At 43.5% G+C, this 23,068-nt stretch overlaps 1 protein-coding gene across 2 annotated transcripts in view; it reads right to left on the bottom strand.

The window, feature by feature from the left end:
* Positions 1 to 23,068, bottom strand: part of MSRA (methionine sulfoxide reductase A) — a 338,282-nt gene that overhangs the window by 206,709 nt on the left and 108,505 nt on the right. For both annotated transcript variants that reach the window (XM_011942814.1, XM_011942813.1), the window contains one exon: positions 13,964 to 14,032. In XM_011942814.1, coding sequence (XP_011798204.1) covers positions 13,964 to 13,976 — 13 coding nt within the window. In that variant the 5' untranslated portion in view covers positions 13,977 to 14,032. The remainder of the gene's footprint in view (positions 1 to 13,963; positions 14,033 to 23,068) is intronic.

The raw sequence follows: 23,068 nt of genomic DNA, 5'->3' as shown, positions 1-23,068 counted from the left end.
CACACATACACACATATATATACACACATACATATACACATATATACACACACACATATACACACACACATATATACACACATATATGTACACATATATATACACACACATACATATATATACACACACATACACACACACATACATATACACACACATATACACACATATATATACACACACATATATACACACACACATATATACACACACACACACACACACATATATATACACACATACATACACACACACACATACATATACACATATATATATTTTTTATAATATGGAGCTTAATATACACATGGGAAAGCTGGGTGGTGCTGGTAGAAGCGTTTAACAGCCTCTTCGTTACGAGGTAGAGTAAACACGTCTTCTATGGGAGAAAAAAGGGGACAAAAACTTCAATAGAGTTACCGAAACCTTCATGGCAATTGAAAAGCTATTTGTCATTCAGCTGGTGCAGAGGCCTGGTCATTTCTTATGCGTCACTGCAGACCTATGTATTAGGGTTGGCAGCAGGATTAAAGCATGCACCAGCTATTCACTCGGGAAGGCAGCTCTCATTTTCTGCCCATGGGAAAGTAGAGCAACACACAGACTCCATGCCAGTGGGCTTTCCCCATTATGTGGCCACCCCGCTGCGTATCTGTACGGAAGAGCTGTCAACGTTAGGCCTGGCCAAAGACACACCTGCCAGGCACAAGTTATTCAGCCAAGAGCAAGGAACTGGGAAATGGTTCCCGTGCTCATCTGTCCTCAGGTAGCTGTCACTTCCTCTTCCTAGTGTCAACACATTCCTGAAATTCCCCAGGTGACCCTCCCCAGTCCTCCCTTCATGTCCTTGTGAGATGAATCAAAACTCTTCCATGCTTCCCAATGTGAGTGTCACTGCCACCCTGACAAAGGTCATGTGCTGAGGAAATAGAATGCTAGTGGAAGAAAGGGTAATAAGAACGTCACCGAGCACTGAATCCATATGAGGGTGCTGGAAGCAAGATGGACGCAGGCTCCCACTAGGAACAGCTCCATCCTGACCTGACAAGTGGCAGAATTATGGAAATCAGGAAACTGGAAAAGGGTCATCACATTAAAAGATGGTTGAGATTCAAAGGACCGTATAGGGGTTTTTAGGAGAGAACAGACATATGGCCAAAAAAATAAGATTTCTTTTCCTACAAAAACGCAGCGCTGATTCACCCTGAGTAGGCTTGGTTCTTGAAGGCCATATCTGAGGATGTGTTCACTCAGCTTATGCCAAGCATATTTTTGAAAGATCGTTTTGAGTTTGTTCATGGTAATGTCTACCGTGCTGTATCACTGATTATTTCCATATTACCATGAATGTTGGAATCTCCGCTGAAATCTGGAAGTATATAGGGTGGGACCTACATCAGAAAGACATCCATCTGCAGGCACCACTGTTGCTCCCAAGGCGGCTGGAGTGCAGTGGCCGGATCTCAGCTCACTGCAAGCTCCGCCTCCTGGGTTTAGGCCATTCTCCTGCCTCAGCCTCCCGAGTACCTGGGACTACAGGCGCCCGCCAAATCGCCCGGCTAGTTTTTTGTATTTTTTAGTAGAGACGGGGTTTCACCGTGTTAGCCAGGATGGTCTCGATCTCCTGACCTCATGATCCGCCCGTCTCGGCCTCCCAAAGTGCTGGGATTACAGGCTTGAGCCACCGCGCCCGGCCTTTCTCAACTATAATTCTTTGTCTAAGTCTGGAACACTGATGACCCAAGATGATGAAAAGTATTTCTCCTAATAACACCTAGTGGTTATGAACACATAATAATACAATTATCATGGGCTTTTAAGACTCTGTACATAAGAATGTAGGGAAAGTTCACAGGTTCTTGCATCATTGTTCACACTATTTGGGCCTAAGGTATGTCAAGCTAAATGTCTATTTCTCCACACGGTTCAACCATGTTGCTTTAACCGAATCCCATTTCCTAGGCTTTCAGTGGTAACATTCCCAGTTATTCCTGGAAAAATAGAACTGGCACTGTTTGATTTTGATTGCCTACCAGGAAAAAAAAAAAAATGTGTACACTGTACTGGACCTAACAAATTTCATTCATGGGAATTGTTTTATTTTTATTTACCTTATTCATACACAACATTGTTCCAAAAAAGAATTTGAGACCACTTACAGAAATACATACATGAGATACGTATGAGATTAAAAAAGGAGTGGGTCAGTCAATATCTCCCCTTCTTGAATCCCCAAACATTTGTCAGTGATAACCACGGACAGTTTTACCTACACCTTCTGTGAGAACTGGAAGTATGGAAAATCTACTCTGGGGAGTGTCTTCTGCTACCCTCAAACTCATTCACAATTATTAACCAGAGGCGTGAAAAAGCGCTCCAGGTGCAATGGCCCAGCTGTTAATCTTCGCTGTGGGCAGCATCCCTGAGCAGGCTTTGTACTTTCTTGACTGCTTCTCCATTTCTATCATTTTAACATTTTGAAGGCATTCCACAACTAGAAGTAAGACCTCCTCCAACCCTCAGGCCCTCTCTGTAGTTGCTTTTTTAAACCTGAGCTACTGAGGATCAGGACTCAAACCTGCACTGCAGCACGTGCCCTGGTCACAAGATCTGGGGAAAGAACGACAGAGAAGATCGCTGCTCCATGGAGAGAGCTTTGCCTGAGAACCTGCCTTCCGCCACCTGACAGTGTGCCTGCTCTTTGCTTTACTCAAATCTGTTGCGGCAATCTGTGTACTGTGGCTCTATTTTCAAGTATTCACCCAACTGGTTACAAATTTCAATAATCTGGTTAAATGCCCAAGTGAAAATGGTCATTCTGTCAAATTAAGGAGGTTTCTAGCCTTTGTTAAATGGCTTTTGACTTAAACCACTATCCAAACATATGCTTTGACTTGGGAGTATACATTTAAAGCCATGCTCAGATACATGGAGCAAAACAGTAGGTACGGAAAATCACCACTTACCCTGCTTTCTTCAGCAAACTGGATCTCACAGTAACCAAATAGTTGATAAAGAGAAGTCTCTATTTATAGAAATATTTCAGCTCACAAATTTAAAAAATGCTAGAATTAGAATATTTGCAGTTTCCAAGTAAATAATGGATTGAGACAATGATCAGTAAGGGGTTGCTAACTTCACCAAAAGAAAAGGAACCAGGGCCGGGCACAGTGGCTCACACCTGTAATCCCAGCACTTTGGGAGGCCAAGATGGTGGATCACCCGAGGTCAGGAGTTAGACACCAGCCTGGTCAACACGGTGAAACCCCGTCTCTACTAAAAATACAAAAATTGGCTGGGTGTGGTGGTGGACACCTGTAATTCCAGCTACTCAGGAGGCTGAGGAGAAGAATTGCTTGAACCTGAGAGGCAGAAGTTGCAGTGAGCTGAGGTTGCGCCACTACACTCCAGCCTGGGCAACAGAGTGAGATTCTGTCTCTGAATGAAAGAAAAGAAAAGAAAACAAGACAAGAAAAGAGAGAGGAGAGAGGAGAGAAGAAGAGAAGAGGAGAAGAGGAGAAGAAAAGAAAAGGAAAGGAACCAGGTATTAAATGCCTCCTGAATGAAACACACCACCACTTACGGATGCTGATCAGGCCTCTAACTCTCAGTTTGTAGAAAATACAAGAGGACAAATGAACATGATCATTTGGTCAAGACTGAAGGAAACAGGACAGGCTGAATTATTTAATTTCTTAAACAAATAAATAGCAAGGGAAAGAGAGAGAGAGAGAAAGAGGGGTGAACTTACAGATGAAAAGAAACTATTTATATCAACCAATTGCAATGTATAGGCTATCTGGCTCATGATTCAGAGAAACAGTTTTAAAAACATTTATGAGACAACAGGGGAAATGGACTCACTGGAGATCTGATGATATTTAAAAAGTATATTTTAGGTATTAAAAATCCATCTTATCTTTTAGAGATATGTACCAAAATATTCATGGATGAGTTGATAGGGTAGCTGAGATCCGCTTTAAATATGCTAGGATAGAGGAGGGGGAGGGAGTAGGGATGTAGACAAGGCATATTTAGCCATAACTGAGAACTGTAGAAGCTGAGCGAGCAAGGCTTCATTATACTAAGCTATTTTTGTTTGAAATCTTTAACAATTGCAAAGTAAAAAACAAATATCTTTTAAAACTCAACTGAGAGAAACGATATTGACAGAAAATCTCCTAAAAGATAGCTGGTCCATTGCTTGTTTTAGATATAATACAACTAACTTCTGGGTTAAACCAGAGCCACCAGACAAACATGCTAGCAACTGCAGGGATGCAAGGGTCAAATCATCCCTTCTTGGGAGAGGGTCACAAGCCCAAAGGGAAGAGCAGTGTGACAAATAGCCACGAGACTCACGCACTGCTTGCTCCAAGGGTGCCATCAGCAGTGCTGCTGAATGCCTTGCAGTACAGTGTCCTCCTAAGTACTCTTGAAAGAAATTTCTTCCTGGTTCCAGAATCCAAAATATGTGTGATCCCCCCAAGCATGTACATTTTTAGAATCAGTAAGTAAAACTGAAATCCATCACCGTTTCACACCCATTAGGATGGCTATAATTTTCAAAAATAAATAAATAACAAGGGTTGGCAAGGATGCAGAGAAATTGGAACCCTTGTGGTTTGCTGGTGGTAATGTAAAAGTATAGCCGTTGTGGAAAATGATATGGCAGCTCCTCAAAAAATTAAACATGGAATTACCATATGCTCCAGCAATTCCATCTCTGGGTATACACCCAAAAGAATGGAAAGCAGGGACTTGAAGAGAGATTTGTACACTCAGGTTCATCGCAGCCTTATCCACAACAGCCAAAAGGTGGAAGCAACTCAAGTACTGATTGACACGTGAATGGATAAACCAAGTGTGGTCTATAGATACAAAGGGATAAGAAGGAAATTTTCATACACAGTGAAATATGGATGAACATTGAAGACATTACACTAAGTAGAATAAGCCATTCATAAAAGGGTAATTACTATATGATTCTATCTATAGGAGGTCCCTAGAGTAGTCAAATTTAGAGAGACAGGAAGCAGAATAGGGGTTACCAGGGGCTGGGGGAAGGAGGACTAGACAGAGCTTAGTGGCTATGGAGCTTCCCTTTGGGAAGATAAAATAATTCTGGAGCTAGATGGTGGTGATGGCTGCACAACAATGTGAAGGTACTTAACACCACTGAACCATATGCTTAAAAAATGGTTACAATGATAAATTCTATATTATGTATATGTTACCACAATTTTTAAAAAATGAAGTCCATCATGCAACCAACTGATTTTTCTTCATGTTGTTGCTAGGAAACATAGAGCCAAATTTATGATCAAGTTTTATAAATTATGTAAGATTACGACATGCATTCTTTGCGTATTTCATTTCACTTACTTTTCCTTTGGCCTAATATTTACCTAATTCTAATGCATGTTAGCTGGCTGTGTCTTGCATATATTTTAATTTTCCTTTAATCCATTTTATAACAAGGCCCAAGATAAATAGCTGGGGAGAGTGAGAACAAGAAAAAGAATATTATGTTTTATATTATCTGCATTTGATCCTTGATTGCTCTGTATTTTTCTTAAAAATGCTAGTTGGGTTAAATTGAATAATGAGTAACTTTTTTAGTTTTAGTTGTTCTCTATACCTATGTTTCTCTTCTTAAAAAATTTAAGTAATGGAGAAGCACTAGAAAATATTTGTTTCTCCTGCACATCCTGTTGAATGTATTTTCTCTGTAGAAATTTAAGAAATGTCCACCACATTTGTAAAATAAATCTCTCTCGTGTTGTCAAAACTTAAAGGTAAAAAGGTCAGTCAAGTGGGTGGTCGCTGTACACTACTGTAAAGAGTGAAAAAATTAGCTACATCTGATCAGCTTTACAGTTGAGGCCAAAAGAGAAATACAGTATTTTCCGAGAGCTCTGTATTGACACAGAAGCAAACAACCAGTCTCACTTGGGCAAGTGGTGAGAGTGAGGCTGACAGAGAGTTTAATAACATGGGCTTCTCAGTACCCAGCCAATATTAGGTGAGTTATCAACTAATGCTGTCTGTTATCCTTCAAAATTCCCGAGTTACGGGACTCATCTGGTGTTACGAAGGAGAGGTGATGGATCCCACAGAGCCTAGTGATGTTGGCGTCACTCTCGCAGGGACTTGATCACAGCTCATCCAGAGTGAGGAGAGCAGGTGGTCCGCCAGGGAGCACCTGTCCGGCTGGTCTGTCATCCCTATGCCAAGGGCTTGATGCATCATTTCCTGACACTCGGACAACAGTCCTAGGAGGTAAACAGCTTTCTCGTCATGTCACAGCTGAGAGATGGGGCTTAAGAAGGTGGAAAACACTTGTCTCGAGTCAACAGGATTATAGGACTCCAGTGACCTCTGGCAATTCTGAATTCTTTACAGACTCCTCCATAACCTTTTTGTGGGAGGACGGCTTCACTTTCTGGTTCTTACTTACAAGCCAAATGGGTGAAGTTGATGGATAAGTGTTCGCTTCGCTATACCAGCGAAGTGTTATTATATGAAACATTATCTAACCTACTCCCCTCTACAAAGAATTCTGCGCCATCGTCCAACCTATAGTCCACGTTCCACACTCTAAACATCCAAACCCACCCTCCTCTGTGACTCCATAACTTGTTCTTTTCTGGACCAGCCCAGGTCAACGTGGCTGCACCATAATAGCCAATGCTTTCCAAACCAAAAGAGATTTTCGACACAGGTTTTCAAAGGTCTCTTTCTCCTTCTCTATATTATCTGACTTCTCGACACTCAAGAAGAAAATAAAAGTTGCAGGCCGGGCACGGTGGCTCAAGCCTGTAATCCCAGCACTTTGGGAGGCCGAGACGGGCAGATCACGAGCTCAAGAGATCAAGACCATCCTGGCTAACACCGTGAAACCCCGTCTCTACTAAAAAATACAAAAAAAAAAAACACTAGCCGGGCGAGGTGGCGGGCGCCTGTAGTCCCAGCTACTCGGGAGGCTGAGGCAGGAGAATGGCGTGAACCCGGGAGGCGGAGCTTGCAGTGAGCTGAGATCCGGCCACTGCACTCCAGCCCGGGCGACAGAGCAAGACTCCGTCTCAAAAAAAAAAGAAAAGAAAAGTTGCAATCATGTACAGGATATATAAAATAAAATGCATCTTAAACTATGTCTCCAATGACCACTGCCCCCTCAAGGTACTTGAAGTTACCCAGGGAGGAAGGCCTATTTTTATCTCCCCAAGTGCTCCACCATTTAAGAACTTTGCATCAGCTAGCAGCCTGCAGTTCTGACTATCTTGTGAATTTAGATTGTTTGGCTAATTACAAACACATTACAATGTCATTCTTTCTGGCCTTTTTCCTGGAATGAGTGGTTGCCCCTCCAGAGCTCACAGAACGGGCTTCAGTAGTTTCCAGTCAAGATTCAGGGAGAAACACACCACACCGGGACTCGGTTATTTACCAACATCATGCTGGATGTGTGCCAATGAGACACCAAGACACCTCCCTTCGAAGTCTGACATATTGCCGGCTGCTTCCAATGACGTTTTCTTGGCTGGCAGACAAATAACCGGGGCTGATTCAAAACTCACCTCCCATTCACGTCAGGGGGAAAACAATTTCTTGTGATTGGTTCATCTTACATGGATCTCACTCTCCTTGGAGGGGCCGAAGGTGAATACCCCAGAGAGGTGCATGTCTCTGGGCTGCTGTCAGCCGTGGGCCCTGCTCCGGGACCAGTCCATCCACACAGCTGTTCAAGAAAAGGTCTCGTGAGCACTTGGCACCTTAGGCTGTCAACGGAGATGTGCCGTGTGACAAACAGCACATTTTCCTAAGGCCCCGGCTTGGCTTTTGCTCCCGCGACTTGTTTGAAAAATCTTCAGAGAATATGACCCAAAAAACATGTTTTCCAGTGGTTTGAGGTCAGAGAGACATTGCCGTCAGGTTACTGGGAGCCTAAAAATTCATGACAATCCAAAGAATTTGCAGAGGTCCTTCTGCTGTTGCTGCTTGGTATCAATTTCTGAACATTAAGGTTTCTCACTGCAGAATCTTATCTTTCACCAAATTGCCTGGACATGAGTTCCTAAATGGTACAGGTTCATACCTTCAGATCCAGCAATCCCACTGCTGGGTATGTACCCAAAAGAGAGGAAATCAGTGTATCGAAGAGACCTCTCAACTCCCAGGTTTGCTGCAGCAGTTGTTCATAATAGCCAAGACTTGAAAGCAACCTAAGTGTCTATCAACAGAAGAATGGTAAAGAAAATGTGGTACCTGGGGAGGCTCATGCAGGTGGATCATGAGGTCAGGAGATGGAGACCATCCTGGCTAACATGGTGAAACCCCATCTCTACTAAAAAGACAAAAAATTAGCCAGGGGTGGTGGCACGTGCCTGTCATCCCAGTTACTCGGGAGGCTGAGGCAGGAGAATTGTTTGAACTCGGGAGGCAGAGGTTGCAGTGAGCCGAGATCACACCACTGTACTCCAGCCTGGGTGAGAGCGAGACTCCGTCTCAAAAGAAAAAAAAAAGAAAATGTGGTACATGTACACAACGGAGTACTCCTCAGCCATAAAACAGAATGAGATCCTATCACTTGCAACAACATTGTTAAGTGAAATAAGCCCGGCACAAAAAGACAAACATCATGTGCTCTCACTTATTTGTGGGATCTAAAAATCAAAACAATTAAACTCATGGAGATGAGAGTAGAACGATGGTCACCAAAGGCTGGGCAGGGTAGGTAGTCGGGGTATGCGAGAAGATGGGGATGGCTAATGGATGCAAAACATAATAGTGAGAAAGAATGAATGAGACCTAGCATTTGATAGCACAACAGGGTAACTATAGTAAGAACTGTATATTCAAAAATAACTAAAAGAGTATAATTGGATTGTTTGTAACACAAAGGATAAATGCTTGAGGGGATGGACACCCCATTTCCATGATGTGATGACCACACATTTCATGCCTGTCTCCAAACATCTCACATGCCCTGTAAATATACACACCTACTATGCACCCACAAAAATTTTAAATTAAAAAAATAAATAATGATGGGTTCAAAGAATTTTGAGTTAGCAGAATTTCTTTTTAATGTTTCAACGTTCCAAAACAAAGTCAATTCTCAGTAATTGAGAAGAAAGGGTCTTAAAGGCTACATAGCCGCTTCCGAACTGGATAAGGATGACCACTCTAGCATCTGAATATCTCAAGTAATGAAGAAATAATCACCTACATCCCTGGAAAGTATTAGCACAATATTAAAACTGCAACTGTAAAATCGGATCCACTCCCTTACTCTTACTGAAGTATCACAAACTAGGTTTTATGAATATGAATTAACTTTCAAACTGAAATTATTCAGAAAGAATACAACAATATTTATAGAATATTATCTCCAAAGTTAGCGTAACTACTAGTGTGGATGTGACATAATATACAATTCCAATCTACGTCATTGCAATTTTTTTCATTTGTTCACTTTATTTTGTCTATCCAAGTTCATTATTTTTCCATTTCTACTTAACTCGGTGTGTATTTACTATTCTTGGTGCAATATTTTATAATATACGACCTCATTACAGGGACACATTATATCCTAGCTACCTAAGATCCTCCAGGTTTATCCCTCATTATTTCAATATAACTGCTCATAGCACCCTTTTCACTCTCAAATGTATCCTAGTTTGGATGACAAATTTATGTTCAAAGAGAGTAAAGTTTACTTTTTTTTTTTCAGACAGAGCCTCGCTCTGTTACTCAGGCTGGAGTGCAGTGGCACGATCTCGGCTCACTGCAACCTCCGCCTCCTGGGTTCAGGTAATTCTCCTGCCTCAGCCTCCCAAGTAGCTATGATTAGAGGTGCATGCCACCACGCCCAGCTAATTTTTTGTATAAGGCATTTTTTAATTGTACCAAAAATCTTCACAAATTAAGCTTGGAATCCCCTGCCCTGCATTTTCCAGTCTTTTCAATTAGTAAGCTTTGATTTTCTTGTGAAATTACATCTTCTTGACTGAGGAGTATTTTTAAGGCAATGAGTAGCTGGTCTGTGCTGAGAACGAACATCTCCACCGAGGCTGGAACCAGGCCCTTCACGTGGACGGAGTGGCCCGTGGTCAACGGACTGTCACTTTCATTAACATATTGACAGCCAGAGAAAACCTTTCTAAGACAGGCCCAGCAGGGTGGCAAAAGATCTTCTCATATCTGAGGAAGCCTCGGCCATATTTCTTTAATCTCTGAGTGCCTCAGTTTATCTGCTTATAAAGGAGCACAATGATGCCCACTACACAGGGCGGGCGCTCTAAACATCAGAGGGGTGAGAGCCAAAGGGCACTCACAGCCACCAGGAACAAAGACAGGAAGTAATTGCAAAATGTGTGGCTCCACTTCCAGCTTGCAAGCAGAGGGCTCCCACTGACTTGAAAGAGAGCATCACACACAGACAGGAGAAGCCCCCTGGAGGACCAAGCCTATTACCTTTGTTCTCATTGTCTGAAAGGGCAGAGGAGAGGGAGAGCCACAGAGGAAGCTAAGAATGGTGGGGGCAGAAAAACAAGACCAGGAGAAAAACTAACTGTTGGGCTACAAAAGAAAATCTGTGAAGACTGTATGCCAGGGACAGTTTCTAAGGAATCATCTATCTGTTCTCTGATCCCTTGATATGACCCATTCATGCATTTCTCACCTTGGAATGCCTTTATCCCACACTCTATCTGTCCTTCCTGACATTTCACATTCTAATCTAAAAGCTTCATGGCAGTTCAATAGTCATTTGTAGAGTGGATTAAATTTCAAAGTTCTGATGTTGGTAGCATTCTAAAGGTAAGGTATATTCAAATGATTAACCAATAGATAATGACATTGTGGCCAGGTGCAATGGCTCATGCCTGTAATCCCAGCACTTTGGGAGGCTGAAGCAGAAGGATCTCTTGGGGTCACGAGTTCAAGACCAGCCTGGCCAACATGGAAAAAAACCCATCTCTACTAAAAATACAAAAAAAAAAGGTGGGTGTCGTGATGCATGCCTGTAATCCCAGCTACTTGGGAGGCTGAGACAGGAGAATCACTTGAACTCAGAAAGTGGAGGTTGCAGTGAGCTGAGATTGTACCAGTGCACTCCAGCCTGGGCAACAGAGTGAGACACATCTCAAAAAAAAAAAAATGATATTGTAATTGGTGATACTATTTTATCACAAAATATGAAGACCTCCAAGGCTGAAGAATGGGTTTGAACAAGTACAAGTGCCATCACTGTTTTGGCGAACTCACAGTCAAGGGAATGTAAGACATCCTCCTGTGCGTGAATACATGCTACTACGGTCAAATGGAAAAGCATGATAGTAGTAGGAGATGTTGTTCCAACCAGTATTCTTCCAGCAAAGGCTACTTCTCAAGACTCCTTCAGAGCACTCTGGGAAGGCATGCAAATATACAAATTGATGTGCTAAATGGGCTTGGCTGCAAATCATGCTTTTGTGCATGGATCCAGCTGAAAGTTGTCTCTGAATCTATCAGGCCTTCCCAAGGTTCTTTGAACCAGTGCAGAGAAAGTCAGGGGACATCATGACAAGAACATGGATTCAGGGTCAATTAGACTTGGGCTCAAACTCTAGTTCCACCAACCACCTCTGCGGCCAAGTGGCTCTGGATAAGTCACATGGCCTCGCTAGGAAGAGGAGTATGAGTCCATCAGCTTTGCAAGGGGCTGGCAGGATGAAATGCCCAATGTATTCCCAAGAGTCAAGCATTGTGCTGAGTTGACCTTTCCATTGCAGTGATAAACAACCCAGAATGGCAGAAGCCCACCCTCAAAACCACTCAAATCCCCTACTCCACCCTAGGCCAGCGGGACAAGCAATAGAAAGTGAGAATCATTTTGAAGACATTAATATGAAATGCTTGCATATACTTAACCAAAATAGGACCTTAATTTAAGCATCTGGAAGAGCTAAACTGCACTTCTAAAGTAAGAATTCTTAGATGTCAAACGTATTCTATTTTATGATGTGTATAATTCTGCCTCTTCTATGTTGTTAACTTGTAGAAATTATGCACATGATTCATCTCTTCTAAAACCACACATGCTGGCCATGCACAGTGGGCCTCCCAGGAGCTGCCTCCTGCTCCAAGAGCCTTCAGTCCTGAATACATAAGAGGTAAGGGCCAAGGGCCTAGAGTTGCAGAGGCCTTAGAGCTCACCCGTCAGCCTCCTCATCGAAAAATGGAGGCTTAGAGAGGGGAAGTTGCTTGCTGAAAGTCAAACAATGAAGGCCTTGGGTAAGGATGTTGAGTAAGCCGCTATAAACCAAACCTGTCCACCCCAAACGCCTGCTGCAAAAAAAAAAAGGCTTGCCACAGAACCTTATTCCCTGTTATTTCCAATTCTGTAGTCAAACAATGTCATCAGCCCATCTGGTACTGAGTCTGCCCTTCAAGAAAGAAGTTTTACTTCAATATCACAACAGAGGGAAACCCACTAATAATGGATTAATGTCATTTACTGTTTCCCAATATGACATAAGACCTAGTTTCTCATATGCCTGGGGTTGGCAAATCTGAGAGACTGGAAAATAAATAAATAAATCATCAAAAGAACCCTTTGAACATTGATACATGTGACATTTGCTGTCCCATGATAACAGACACCATGCTGGGACAGGAAAGTTAGCAAATCAAACATTTTAGCACATGTTTTAGAGAGTCCACTAGGCCTTCTACAAAATCAACTTCTCCATTTAAATTTCTGAGCATAATGATTTCTAATCACTGATCAGCATATTTTAAAAGGTGACAGCCTACACAGAGCATGATTTACCAACACTGAAGTGGAACCGGGTCCCTGTTTATAACTCTCCAGCTGCTAATCCTCACTGATGCCTAACTCTGGCTCCATCTCTGGGAATAAGGGAACAATCTATTTTGAATGTGCTCATTTACAGACCAGGTTGTTCTGAGGCTAATTTCCAGTTCAAACGCACTTCAGGGCTTCAAAGCAGTTTTGTACCCTCAAAGGAGATTACCATCAAGACCAGAGTAGGACAGAAGCCTCCAGGAGGCGTGAAATCAGGGGACCTCACGTTTTTAGGATGAGAGACATCACAGAACCTGTCTAAAGGTGGAGGGGAAGGAACCAGGGGAGGCAGCTGAATGTCCAGTTGAAATTCCAGAGGACAGAGGTTGTCATGTTCAGCAGGTAACACAGGAATGAATCCCAGAGCATTGCTAGAGAGAAGGGGAGGGGAGGTGGGAGGGGGGCCCAAAGGAAGGAGAGGTAACGAAGGAAAGGAACGGAGAAAAGAAGGCAGGCAAAGAAAGGGCCATGTGCAGAGAGATTCTGAAGGAAGTTGAGATGACATGGGGCACGGAGGGAAGGAAACACGGATGAAAAAGGACCTCTTCACCAAACAGCTTGGAATTTTAACAGAGAAGTTCTGCTCAAACACGTAATTATACATTGTAAGTATACCACTCAGGGATTGGACTTTGCTGAAAACATTTTTAATTAATGTTTTCTCTTAAGGAGCGTGCTTAATTCATGATGGAGAAGAAAGAGATCATTCAATTAGACTGACTTTCGTGGAATAACAAGTCAAAACTACTTAAATCCCAGTCTTTAACAAAGTGAGATATATCCATGTGGAAAAAAAAAAAAATCCCTGCTAGTAAAGACAACCTCAAACCCTAAATTAGCAGGTTAATTCACAGTGTGGACAGAAGAAATAGCATACTCAGTTTGATATTTGGTTGTCAACGTGAGAAAATAAAGCACACTAAATTCTATAGAATAAGCTTTTCCAACCCCAGAAATTACTAGGAACTCAATAGTTTTCTTGGCTGTAACAACTTGTAAATATCTAGAAGAGCCCAGATTTTGAAGCCCTGAGGACACTTGCTAAAACTAAGAAATTTGGCACTAGTCTTTGCACACAATTTGGGTTTTCTTTCAGAGTTGATATCTTACCAAATACAGCCATCTGTGTTCCCTCTGGGAAAGGTTCGACTGTTCTGTTGCCATTGACATGATGTTTGGCTAGAAAAAAAAAAGAAAGAAAGAAATGCAAGTTTAAGTGTAAAGTTCTAACACATACTAACACATGTCATTAAATGTGTCAATGAGCCTATTTCTCCTTTGAGTTAAAAAAGCACCCCAGCTTACCCTCTGAAGAGAGCTTCAATCGTTTTGTTTTTAATCTCTGTTGCAGAAGGGCCTAGAGATCATCTAGTTCAGGTATGTCATTTTATAAATGAGTAGGCTGAGGTCTGAGCTTGTGCAGAGCTGGACAATGGGTGGCTACAGACCCAGCCCAGCCTGAAGGCTCCTGATATCCGGCCAGAGTCCCTCTTGTGCCAGGCCATCTCTAGAAAACAAGGAAAGCTCCAACTTCCAGGCTGAACTGGGGGTGGGTCCCCCATGAAGACTCCTAACAACCAGAACACTGATGCACTCGGTATTTAAAGTGAGAAGTAAAAAGGGCAAGGTACCACTGGAACCAATTTTTCAAGAAACACAATAGCAGAACATGTCATTTCACTATAATACAAGCACTGTTCACCCAGGCCAAAGACACCAGCCTTCTTAAGGGCCAGAGAGATATTCCAGTGCTTCCGACTGCTCCTTACCCCCCCAGGTCCTTCTAACCAGTCACCCTTCCCACCGTAGTAGACATCAAGGACTCAGAAGTAATAAGTGACCAGGTTATTGTTTTCCAGCATTAATTTGATCTTACAATCCCCCAAACTGTGATCAATAGAGAATATGAGTATTCCCCATCTATGAGCATTTTTAAAATAATATCCTCAGCAAGTTTTGAATATGAGCACTTATGTGGAAAACACAAAAGACAAGGATAGCTAAGACGCTTCACACTGCATCATGGGCACAGACGCTTTGATGTAATGGGTCACACTGGATTGGCTGGGCTCAGGCAAAGGGCTCAGCACCGAAGCCAGGCTTGGAGGGGTCTAGGGAAGGATGACACGGTTCCTGCCCTGGAGGAGAGTACAGTTATCTTCAAGAAATAACAATTGCAAAAACAAACATTAAAGAAGGCATATAATTATATGTTAAGTCCTGCCATGTGGACGGAGAGTTCTGCAGGAGTGCAGGAGATTGTAGCAGGAGAGCTGCCGGGTGGGAAGTCAGATGTGCTGCCTGAAGGCACTGCCACTCCTGGAGTCCAAAGGAGAAGTCAGGTTTGCAAAGGCGAGGGTGAGGGAGCAACTTGAGTGAGGGCCAGGAGTCATCTTCCTGGGCCAGAGAATAATCTGTCTTGGTGGAGTGGAGGTGCTATTTTGAGAAGCAATGGCAAGTAAATCTCTTAGACTGAGAGACCAAGTCATGGAAGATCTTGAGCACCCATCCAAACCCATGGGAACCACCGGCAGCCTCTGCAGTACCGATGCACGTCTTTTAGAGCCTGAGGCTTACAGGGTTCACTAGTTCAGATAGCCCTTAGGAATTCCATCAATTCCCTTCTGGGGCTTCCACTAGTTCTGAAGTTATTGTGGCATTCCTACAAGCAGAAAGCCTGGGAAAAGGGAGGAGCTAGCCCAGGGTTCTGAGGGCAAGGTGGTGAGCTCAGTGGCCTGATAGAGCTTTGTAGCCACTACCTGGCATGATTAGCAGATGTGTGATGGAAGGTCCTAGATGTGTGACAGAAGGACCTTGTTAAGCATTCACTGATCTGGTTAGAACCACTGGTTACTGAATTCAAATAAACATGCTGGGCTTCCATGTGGAGATCAAAGATCTGCCCTTTGGTTCTTGCCTCACAGCCCTGTCAGTGGTTTGGAAAACATTTGCCTTGACCCATATCACAAGTCAGAAATCTATTCCAACTCTTTAAACCCATGAATCCCACTTGTAAGAATTTATCTTAAGAAAAAAGTGCAAGAGAAAAAAAGGCGACATATATAATATTTATGAAAGTATTACCTGTATTAACAAAATCTTAAAATCAACTAAATATCCAAAAGTAGAGAAATTGCTTAGAAAATTGCCATTTATGATTTATCAAATGAATGGAATATTACCCAACATATTTTAAATGCAGCCTTGAGAGAGATATAAAAATGTGGGAAAATATTTGGGATAATGGTAAGGAAACACAACCCTATTACATCTTCTACGTAGATTATAATGACAACTAATTAAAATATGAATATTTATGGGAAAAGAATGGCAGAAGAATATAAAAATGAAAATAGAAAGACTATGCAAGACATTTATTTGTGTTAATTTCCTTTGTCATTGTTAGATTCTTTTCTTATTGTCTAGGGTGAAAATGTTTGAATTCAAAAAATCAAAATTATAGATTTTTCTATTTTTTCCACAGCAGTTGGTTTCCCAGGACAATCCATTGAGGTCTGTCAATGGCCCAGCCGAAACCCACGTGCTCACAATCCAAAGTGCACTCTATCTGACATCTCCTCTGAACACCGCAACACCACACAGGATGTCCTCCCACCCTAAAACGGCTTATCTGCCAGCATCCCCCACCTTTGGGAATGGGCCTGCCATGCTCCTGCTTTTTAGCTGTCCTTATCCCTTCTCTTCCCTTCACTCCCCACATCCAATCTGCCACCACAGCTAGTGACTGTCCCCTCCCAGATACCTGCAGCATCCCCCTCACTTCTTTTTTCACTACCCAAGCCTCCCTATCCCCAACTATCATGACCCCTTTTCCTGGACTCCAACGTCTGCCTTCTAACTCTTCTATATCCCATGTCCAATTCATTTTTCCCAGTGTAGCCACAATTATCTTTCCAAAGGGAAAAACATCTAATCACGTGACACAAACTCCACGACCCCTCCTCCCCTTCCATGGCACCCCATGACTCTGAGGCCCGAGTCAAAGCTCTTCGGCATGGCCTGAAAGCACCTGCACGGTCAGAACACCAGCATCCCTCATCCGTCTACCACAGCCACCCTGGTCTCTTAGGACCAAGGGCCTTTGCTCTGCAGCACTCACCCAAGTAGCACTTTGTGCTTATGCCATTGTTTGGACAGGGACTGCATTTATCAATAGACTGCAAGCTCAGGGAGGGCAGCGGTCGTAGCTCTTTGACTCCCCATTTCCATAATCCTCTCTCAGTGCATGGACACAGAATAGGCATTTGATGAGTATTTTTTAAATTAGTGAATGAGGTAAATGGTACTAAAAAATCTCTCTTTAGCCATTATGAAAGATAACTTACTTGATACGTTAAAAATATAGATACACAGTTATGCATCACTTAACAACAGGGATACAGTCAGGGAAATCTATGTGTTGTTAGGTCATTTTGTCATTGTGCAGCAGAGAGGGCACTTACACAAACCTAGATGGTAGAGCCAACTACACACCTAGGCTATGGCCATGTGGTATAGTCTATTGCCCCTAGGCCATGACCTGTACAGCATGTGACTATACTGAATACTGTAGTCAACTGTAATACAATGGTTAATACAAATGTAATACAACTGTAACCCAAATAAGTATTTGTGATCTAGATATCTATAAGCACAGAAAAGGTACAGTAAAAACACAGTATAAAAGATTAAAAAAAAAGATACACCTGTCTAGTGTATTTATGACAAATGGAACTTGCAGGACTGGAAGCTGCTCTGGGTAAGTCAATGAATGGTGAGTGGGTGTGAAGGCCTAGGCCATTACTGAACACTACCACGGACTTTATAAATATCACGCACTTAGGCTACATTAATTTTTTTTTTAATTTTCTTTCTTCAATACTAAATTAACCTCAGCTACTATAACTTTTTACTTTATAAACTTTTAAACTATTTTTCACTTTTCGACTCTTGTAATACCACTTAGCTTAAAACACAAGCACATTCTGCAAGTATACGAAAATATTTTTATATCTTTATAAGCTCTTCCTATTTTTAAAATTTTCATTCTTTACTTTTTAAATTTTCTGTTGAAAACGAAGACACAAACGCACACATTCGTCTAAGGATGATCAGAATCATTAGTATCACTGTCTTCCACCCTCCACATCTTGTCCCACTGGAAGGTATTCAGGGGCAATAACACACGTGGAGCTGTCATCTCCTATGGTAACAACGTGTTCTTCTGGACACCTCCTGAAGTACCTGCCTCGGGCTATTTTACAGTTTTTTATTACTGCAGGAGCACACTCTAAAATAATGACTGAAAGTATGTAGACATCTATGATCATTACCAAGTATTATATACTGTACATTATCAAATGTGCTGAACTTTTCTATGACTAGCAGTGCAGTAGGTTTGTTTACAACAGTATCACCAAAAATACATGAATAATGTGTTGTGCTATGATGTCATGATGGTTACAATGGCACTAGGTGATAAAAGTTTTTCAGTTCCATTACAATCTTAAGGGACCACCATCATATACATAATCCCTTGTTGGCCAAAACATTGTTATGTGGCACACGACTGTTATGTATCTTTATGTGTACATGTGTGTGTTCCTTACATAAAATGATCATTGAAAATGGCCCCTCAGAAATAGTTCCCCCAGCCAGGTGGCCTGGAGACAAGGGAACTCCTCTATTCCACTCCTTAAACCTCAACCCCTCTTCCCTTTCCCATTTACCTAGTCTCATCTGAGAGATTGGCAGTGATGGCTGAGGTGGAAAGACCAGAAATGCTCCATAAACTGGAGAAGGTGGAGGAAGTTCACTTGCTATTTCCTCCTCACTGATAAGGTCCCCGGGGAGCCTTGTCTTTAGTTCCGGAGCCTGAAGTCCAAAGATAACAGGTTCCATAAACATGAGTACCTTCTTCTGAAATACAGCTGAGTCTTACATCAGTCCTGTGAACCGCAGGCACAACACTCGCAAGCAGGAGACAGGACAGAACTCGCAAGCAGGAGACAGGACACAACTGGTGGCTAAGAACAGGGGCTCCAGAACAAGACAGCCTGGGACTTTCAGCTCTCCCACTTCCTACCCATATGATCTGGGCTTAGTCACTCAACCTCTTCATGCCTCTGTGTCCTCATCTGTAAGAATTTCTTCATTGTAAGTTTCCTCATTTGTACTTACCTCATGGGGTGTTTTGAAAATTAAATACAAAAAGCACTCAGAATGATGTCCAGTACATAACAATCTCTATGTAACAGTTAGGCTCGTATTATCACCTGTGTGTGAACTTTACTTTCTAACAGGTCTGGTTCAGGAATGGCAAATACACATTAGTCACCTCCTCTCCACGACCACGCTCATGGCAGACATCACTAATCAACCACCGCATACTTTCTTGATCCTCGAATGTGACCACAGAATCTTTTCTCAACACAGTACCCATACAGTCTCTTATCGCTTAGAGGTGGCACGTGTGATGAAATCACTTTGCCATTCAGGTTTAAATGGATAAAAAACAAAGATGGCACAGGGGAAGAAGTCATTTTCCTTCTCATTTCTACACTGCAATAAAAACCCTCTGAAAATTCCCTACACTATATATTGCTCTAGGGATAAAAGAATAAGGGGAAATCTGAGAGCTACTTTCCATTCCATAATGAGAGAATAGCAAGTTCTTTACAACCAAGAAATGACAGCTCTATTCCTAGAAACCAAGGTGGAGTTTCTAAAGACATTTTCTCATTGAAACTCTGCTAAGGCAAGTATTTGGGGGCCGAAGAACCAAAGATCCTTTAAACCCTTCGTATAGGTTCAGTAAGAATTGGGGAGAGGGTGGGCTAACCTGGGAACTTAACCCCACCATCTACAAATTTGTTTCAAAATCAATGGCATGTTTCACCACAGAAACAAATTTATTAAACAGAAAAGTCATTCCTTGATTGAGTCCTAACTATTGATTACCAGTAGAGTGTGAAATGGAGACAGAAGAGTCTCCAACAGGGACATCTGTTGCCCAGCCATAGCACAGTGGGTGCCTCCCACCTGGTGGGTTGGGCACATGCCCCAGCCCCTTCTCTGCTCCCAGGGGCACACACCAAAGCCACATGCTCTGGGAGGACAACCTCTGCTGATGGCAGTGATGTGTCCTCCGCCAAGAAGATATGAGGACAAGAAACAAATCTTGAGAGCCCAGGGCTTGCAGAGCAGCAGTTAATTAGACCAAGACTGGGTCAAAGTCAGCTTCTGGATGTTGAAGGGGATCTGCGGAACATGTTCAAAAGCTTAAGAAGATGATACTGATATTGCTTTTTATTTTGTTTTGTGAATGTCTCACGTACTTCAAATTGTTTGACTTTCTTCCTAGAAAAGGGCACGGTAAAACTGCTTGACAACGCACCTACAATAATGCAAAGTCAGGCATAAACCAATCAGGGATGAGCTCCCTGTCCTGTGCTCAACCAGGGATGCCTACAATTCATATCCTCTGGGTAAGGAGGGTGCAGAAAGCAGTGGGGACTGGGTGACCAGGGGATACCACCTAACTGGAGATTCCAGGAAGAGCAGCTGCCATCTTGGAGGTCCTGGTTAGCCACTAGACACAAAATCATCTCAGGACTGGAAGAGTCTTGGATCAGACTCAACTCTCAGAGCTGCCGGTTAGCAAGAAGTACACGCTAATCGGGTCATGTTATTAACCCCATGCCAACCCAACCCACACCACATGCTCCTGAGAGGTCTGGACTGACTTCTCAAGTGTTTCTACTGACCAATCCAGTTGCTACTGCACCAATCAGCAGAGAGGAGGGTCACCGTGGGGCTGGAATAAAGTGCATTTATCTCAGTAATATGGTAATAAAAATGTATCAACCCCCCAACAAAATACGATCTCACAGTCCCTCTTGTTATCTGTTTCTTTATGGCTCTTTCTCCAGGTCAAAGTCATGGTGGTTCAGGACACAAGTCAGACAGGAACTAAGCAAGGTCCCTATGTGGCCCACAAGCCGTGGCCTCAGATCAGCCACTCCCATCTCTGCAGCGGGCCCCTCAAGGACACTGAGCATTCTGGGCCCTGATCCTGCCCAGGTCCTCTCCACAGACGCTAAGGATGAGGTGGCTGTCACTCAAATCTGGGGCAGGAGCTCTGAGAGACGACGGAGTCACGCCTCTAGTCACACATGTCCAGGATAACTGAGGTTCTGTTGCGTTTGTCCCTCCCAGCTCCTACAGTGTGCAATACGGTGTTTTAAGGTGCAAGTAAACCAAGAGTGGGTTTTGTCCCCAATAGCGGCATGCTCTCTACGTCAGGAGGGGCTGCATGGGGACGAACGTGGTGTGGGCGAGTCACTGGGAGGGGCTGCTCCCCTCCCTGCCAAGCATTGCCTCCACTCATCCTGTGTCCCAGGAAGTCCCAGCGCTCCTCCCTGACCTGGAAGGCAAGTGACAACTGCCAGCTGGGACCCGTGACGAGGAGCAGCAAGGCAGGGAGTCCCCCAGGAAGGTCACGGTGGGAATGAGGCAAATGTCCGCAGCTGCTGTGGGTACCCGGAAGGCGAGATTGACTCTCAAAGCTGGAGGAGAAGGGGAAGGCAGCTCATTGCCCTCCCCCATGGTGACCAGGGACTGTATGCAAGTGGGGGCTGCCCCCAAAACAAAAGGTGTGTGATGGAAAAACAGAGGACAATTGGACAACAGTGAAAAATCGTGGCACCAAAAACAAATCATGTGTCATTCAGGATTTTATCCTCCTGCTCTGACTGCTGACCTCCCTACAGTCAACCCCGCCCTCCACTACCATCTCTCCGCTCCCTTTGCTCCAGATGCAGCAAACCAGAGATGCACCTCCCAGCTGGCAAGGGAGTGGATGCACAGCTCAGGCAACCCCCATACCTCCCAGCTCTTTGTGCAGAAGAGCAAGTCTGAGCTTCGAGAGGTCAGAACAGGATGGGCAGAACAGGCCAGGCTGAAAGCTCAGCCTGCACAGTAACCCGTCTTGGGGAGGCATAAGCTGGTACCTAGCGTTGGGTCATTTGACTCATGTTTTCATTCACTGGCAAGGATGTTCTCTGCATTGATATGTGCCAGGAGTTCTAGTGTTGTGGGGCAAAGATAAATTTCATAGACCCTACACTCAAGGACCTCCATGTCATTGACAGCTTATTAAGAAAAATCCTAAGAGGATTTTTAGCCCAAAGAGTGAGGAAATAAGGACGAGGATACATTTTTAAAAGAAGAAAGTATGCAAATAGAAGGCCTTCTTCCTTCTGATGATTTGCCTGCTGCATTTCCTGAAGTCTGCTCAGTGCACAAGCCCACGAGTGTGACCACAAGCCTGCGATGGCAAAGCTGAATGGAGATGTCCCAACCACAAGCCCCTTTTCATTCATTAAAAAAATTGGCGGGCAGATAGCAAAGTCAAGAGAGTGAGACCATCCTGGCCAACATGGTGAAACGCCATCTCTACTAAAAATACAAAAATCAGCTGGGCGTGGTGGCGTACATTTGTAGTCCCAGCTACTCGGGAGACTGAGACAGGAGAATCACCTGAACGCAGGAGGTGGAGGTTGCAGTGGGCCAAGATGGCGCCATTGTACTCCAGCCTGGGTGACAGAGCGAGACTACGTCTCAAAAAATAAAAAAAAAAAACCAGGCCTAAGGTGAGCCTACGGTGCCACCATTCCCTGAGGCTGCAGATTGTCAGGGGAAGTGAAGAAAGGTGATCACAGGGATCCCCCATTAGAGTGCAAGAGGAAGCCAGTGGCCCTAGAAGCCAGCATGGAGACCATCTCCCCAGGCTCCCCAAAGCAGGCATCCATGATTCTGCAAAAGACAAAGGTTGCATCACCAAAGAAAAAGGGAGGAATGATGGGAACTGATATTATACAGATAAATTGTTAATTATATAAATACACAATAGATGTTCAGTCACACAAGAGAGACTAGCTTTGATTCGTGCAAATGGCAAAACTTGCAAAAACAATGCTGAGCACTGACGAGGCTTCAGTGAGACAAGTTTTCTCCTACACTGCTCACGGAGCATGAAACGCTACAGTCTATTCGGAAAGCAGTCTAACAATAGCTACCAAGAATACCAAAAGCCAGCCTGGGCAACACAGGGAGACCCCCATCTCTACAAAAAATAAATAAGTTGGCCGGGCGCGGTGGCTCAAGCCTGTAATCCCAGCACTTTCGGAGGCCGAGACGGGCGGATCACGAGGT

The sequence above is a fragment of the Colobus angolensis genome, unplaced genomic scaffold (assembly GCF_000951035.1).
Source record: "Colobus angolensis palliatus isolate OR3802 unplaced genomic scaffold, Cang.pa_1.0 Scaffold210, whole genome shotgun sequence".
Lineage (NCBI taxonomy): Eukaryota > Metazoa > Chordata > Mammalia > Primates > Cercopithecidae > Colobus > Colobus angolensis.
This window is presented reverse-complemented; position numbering and strand designations above follow the sequence as displayed.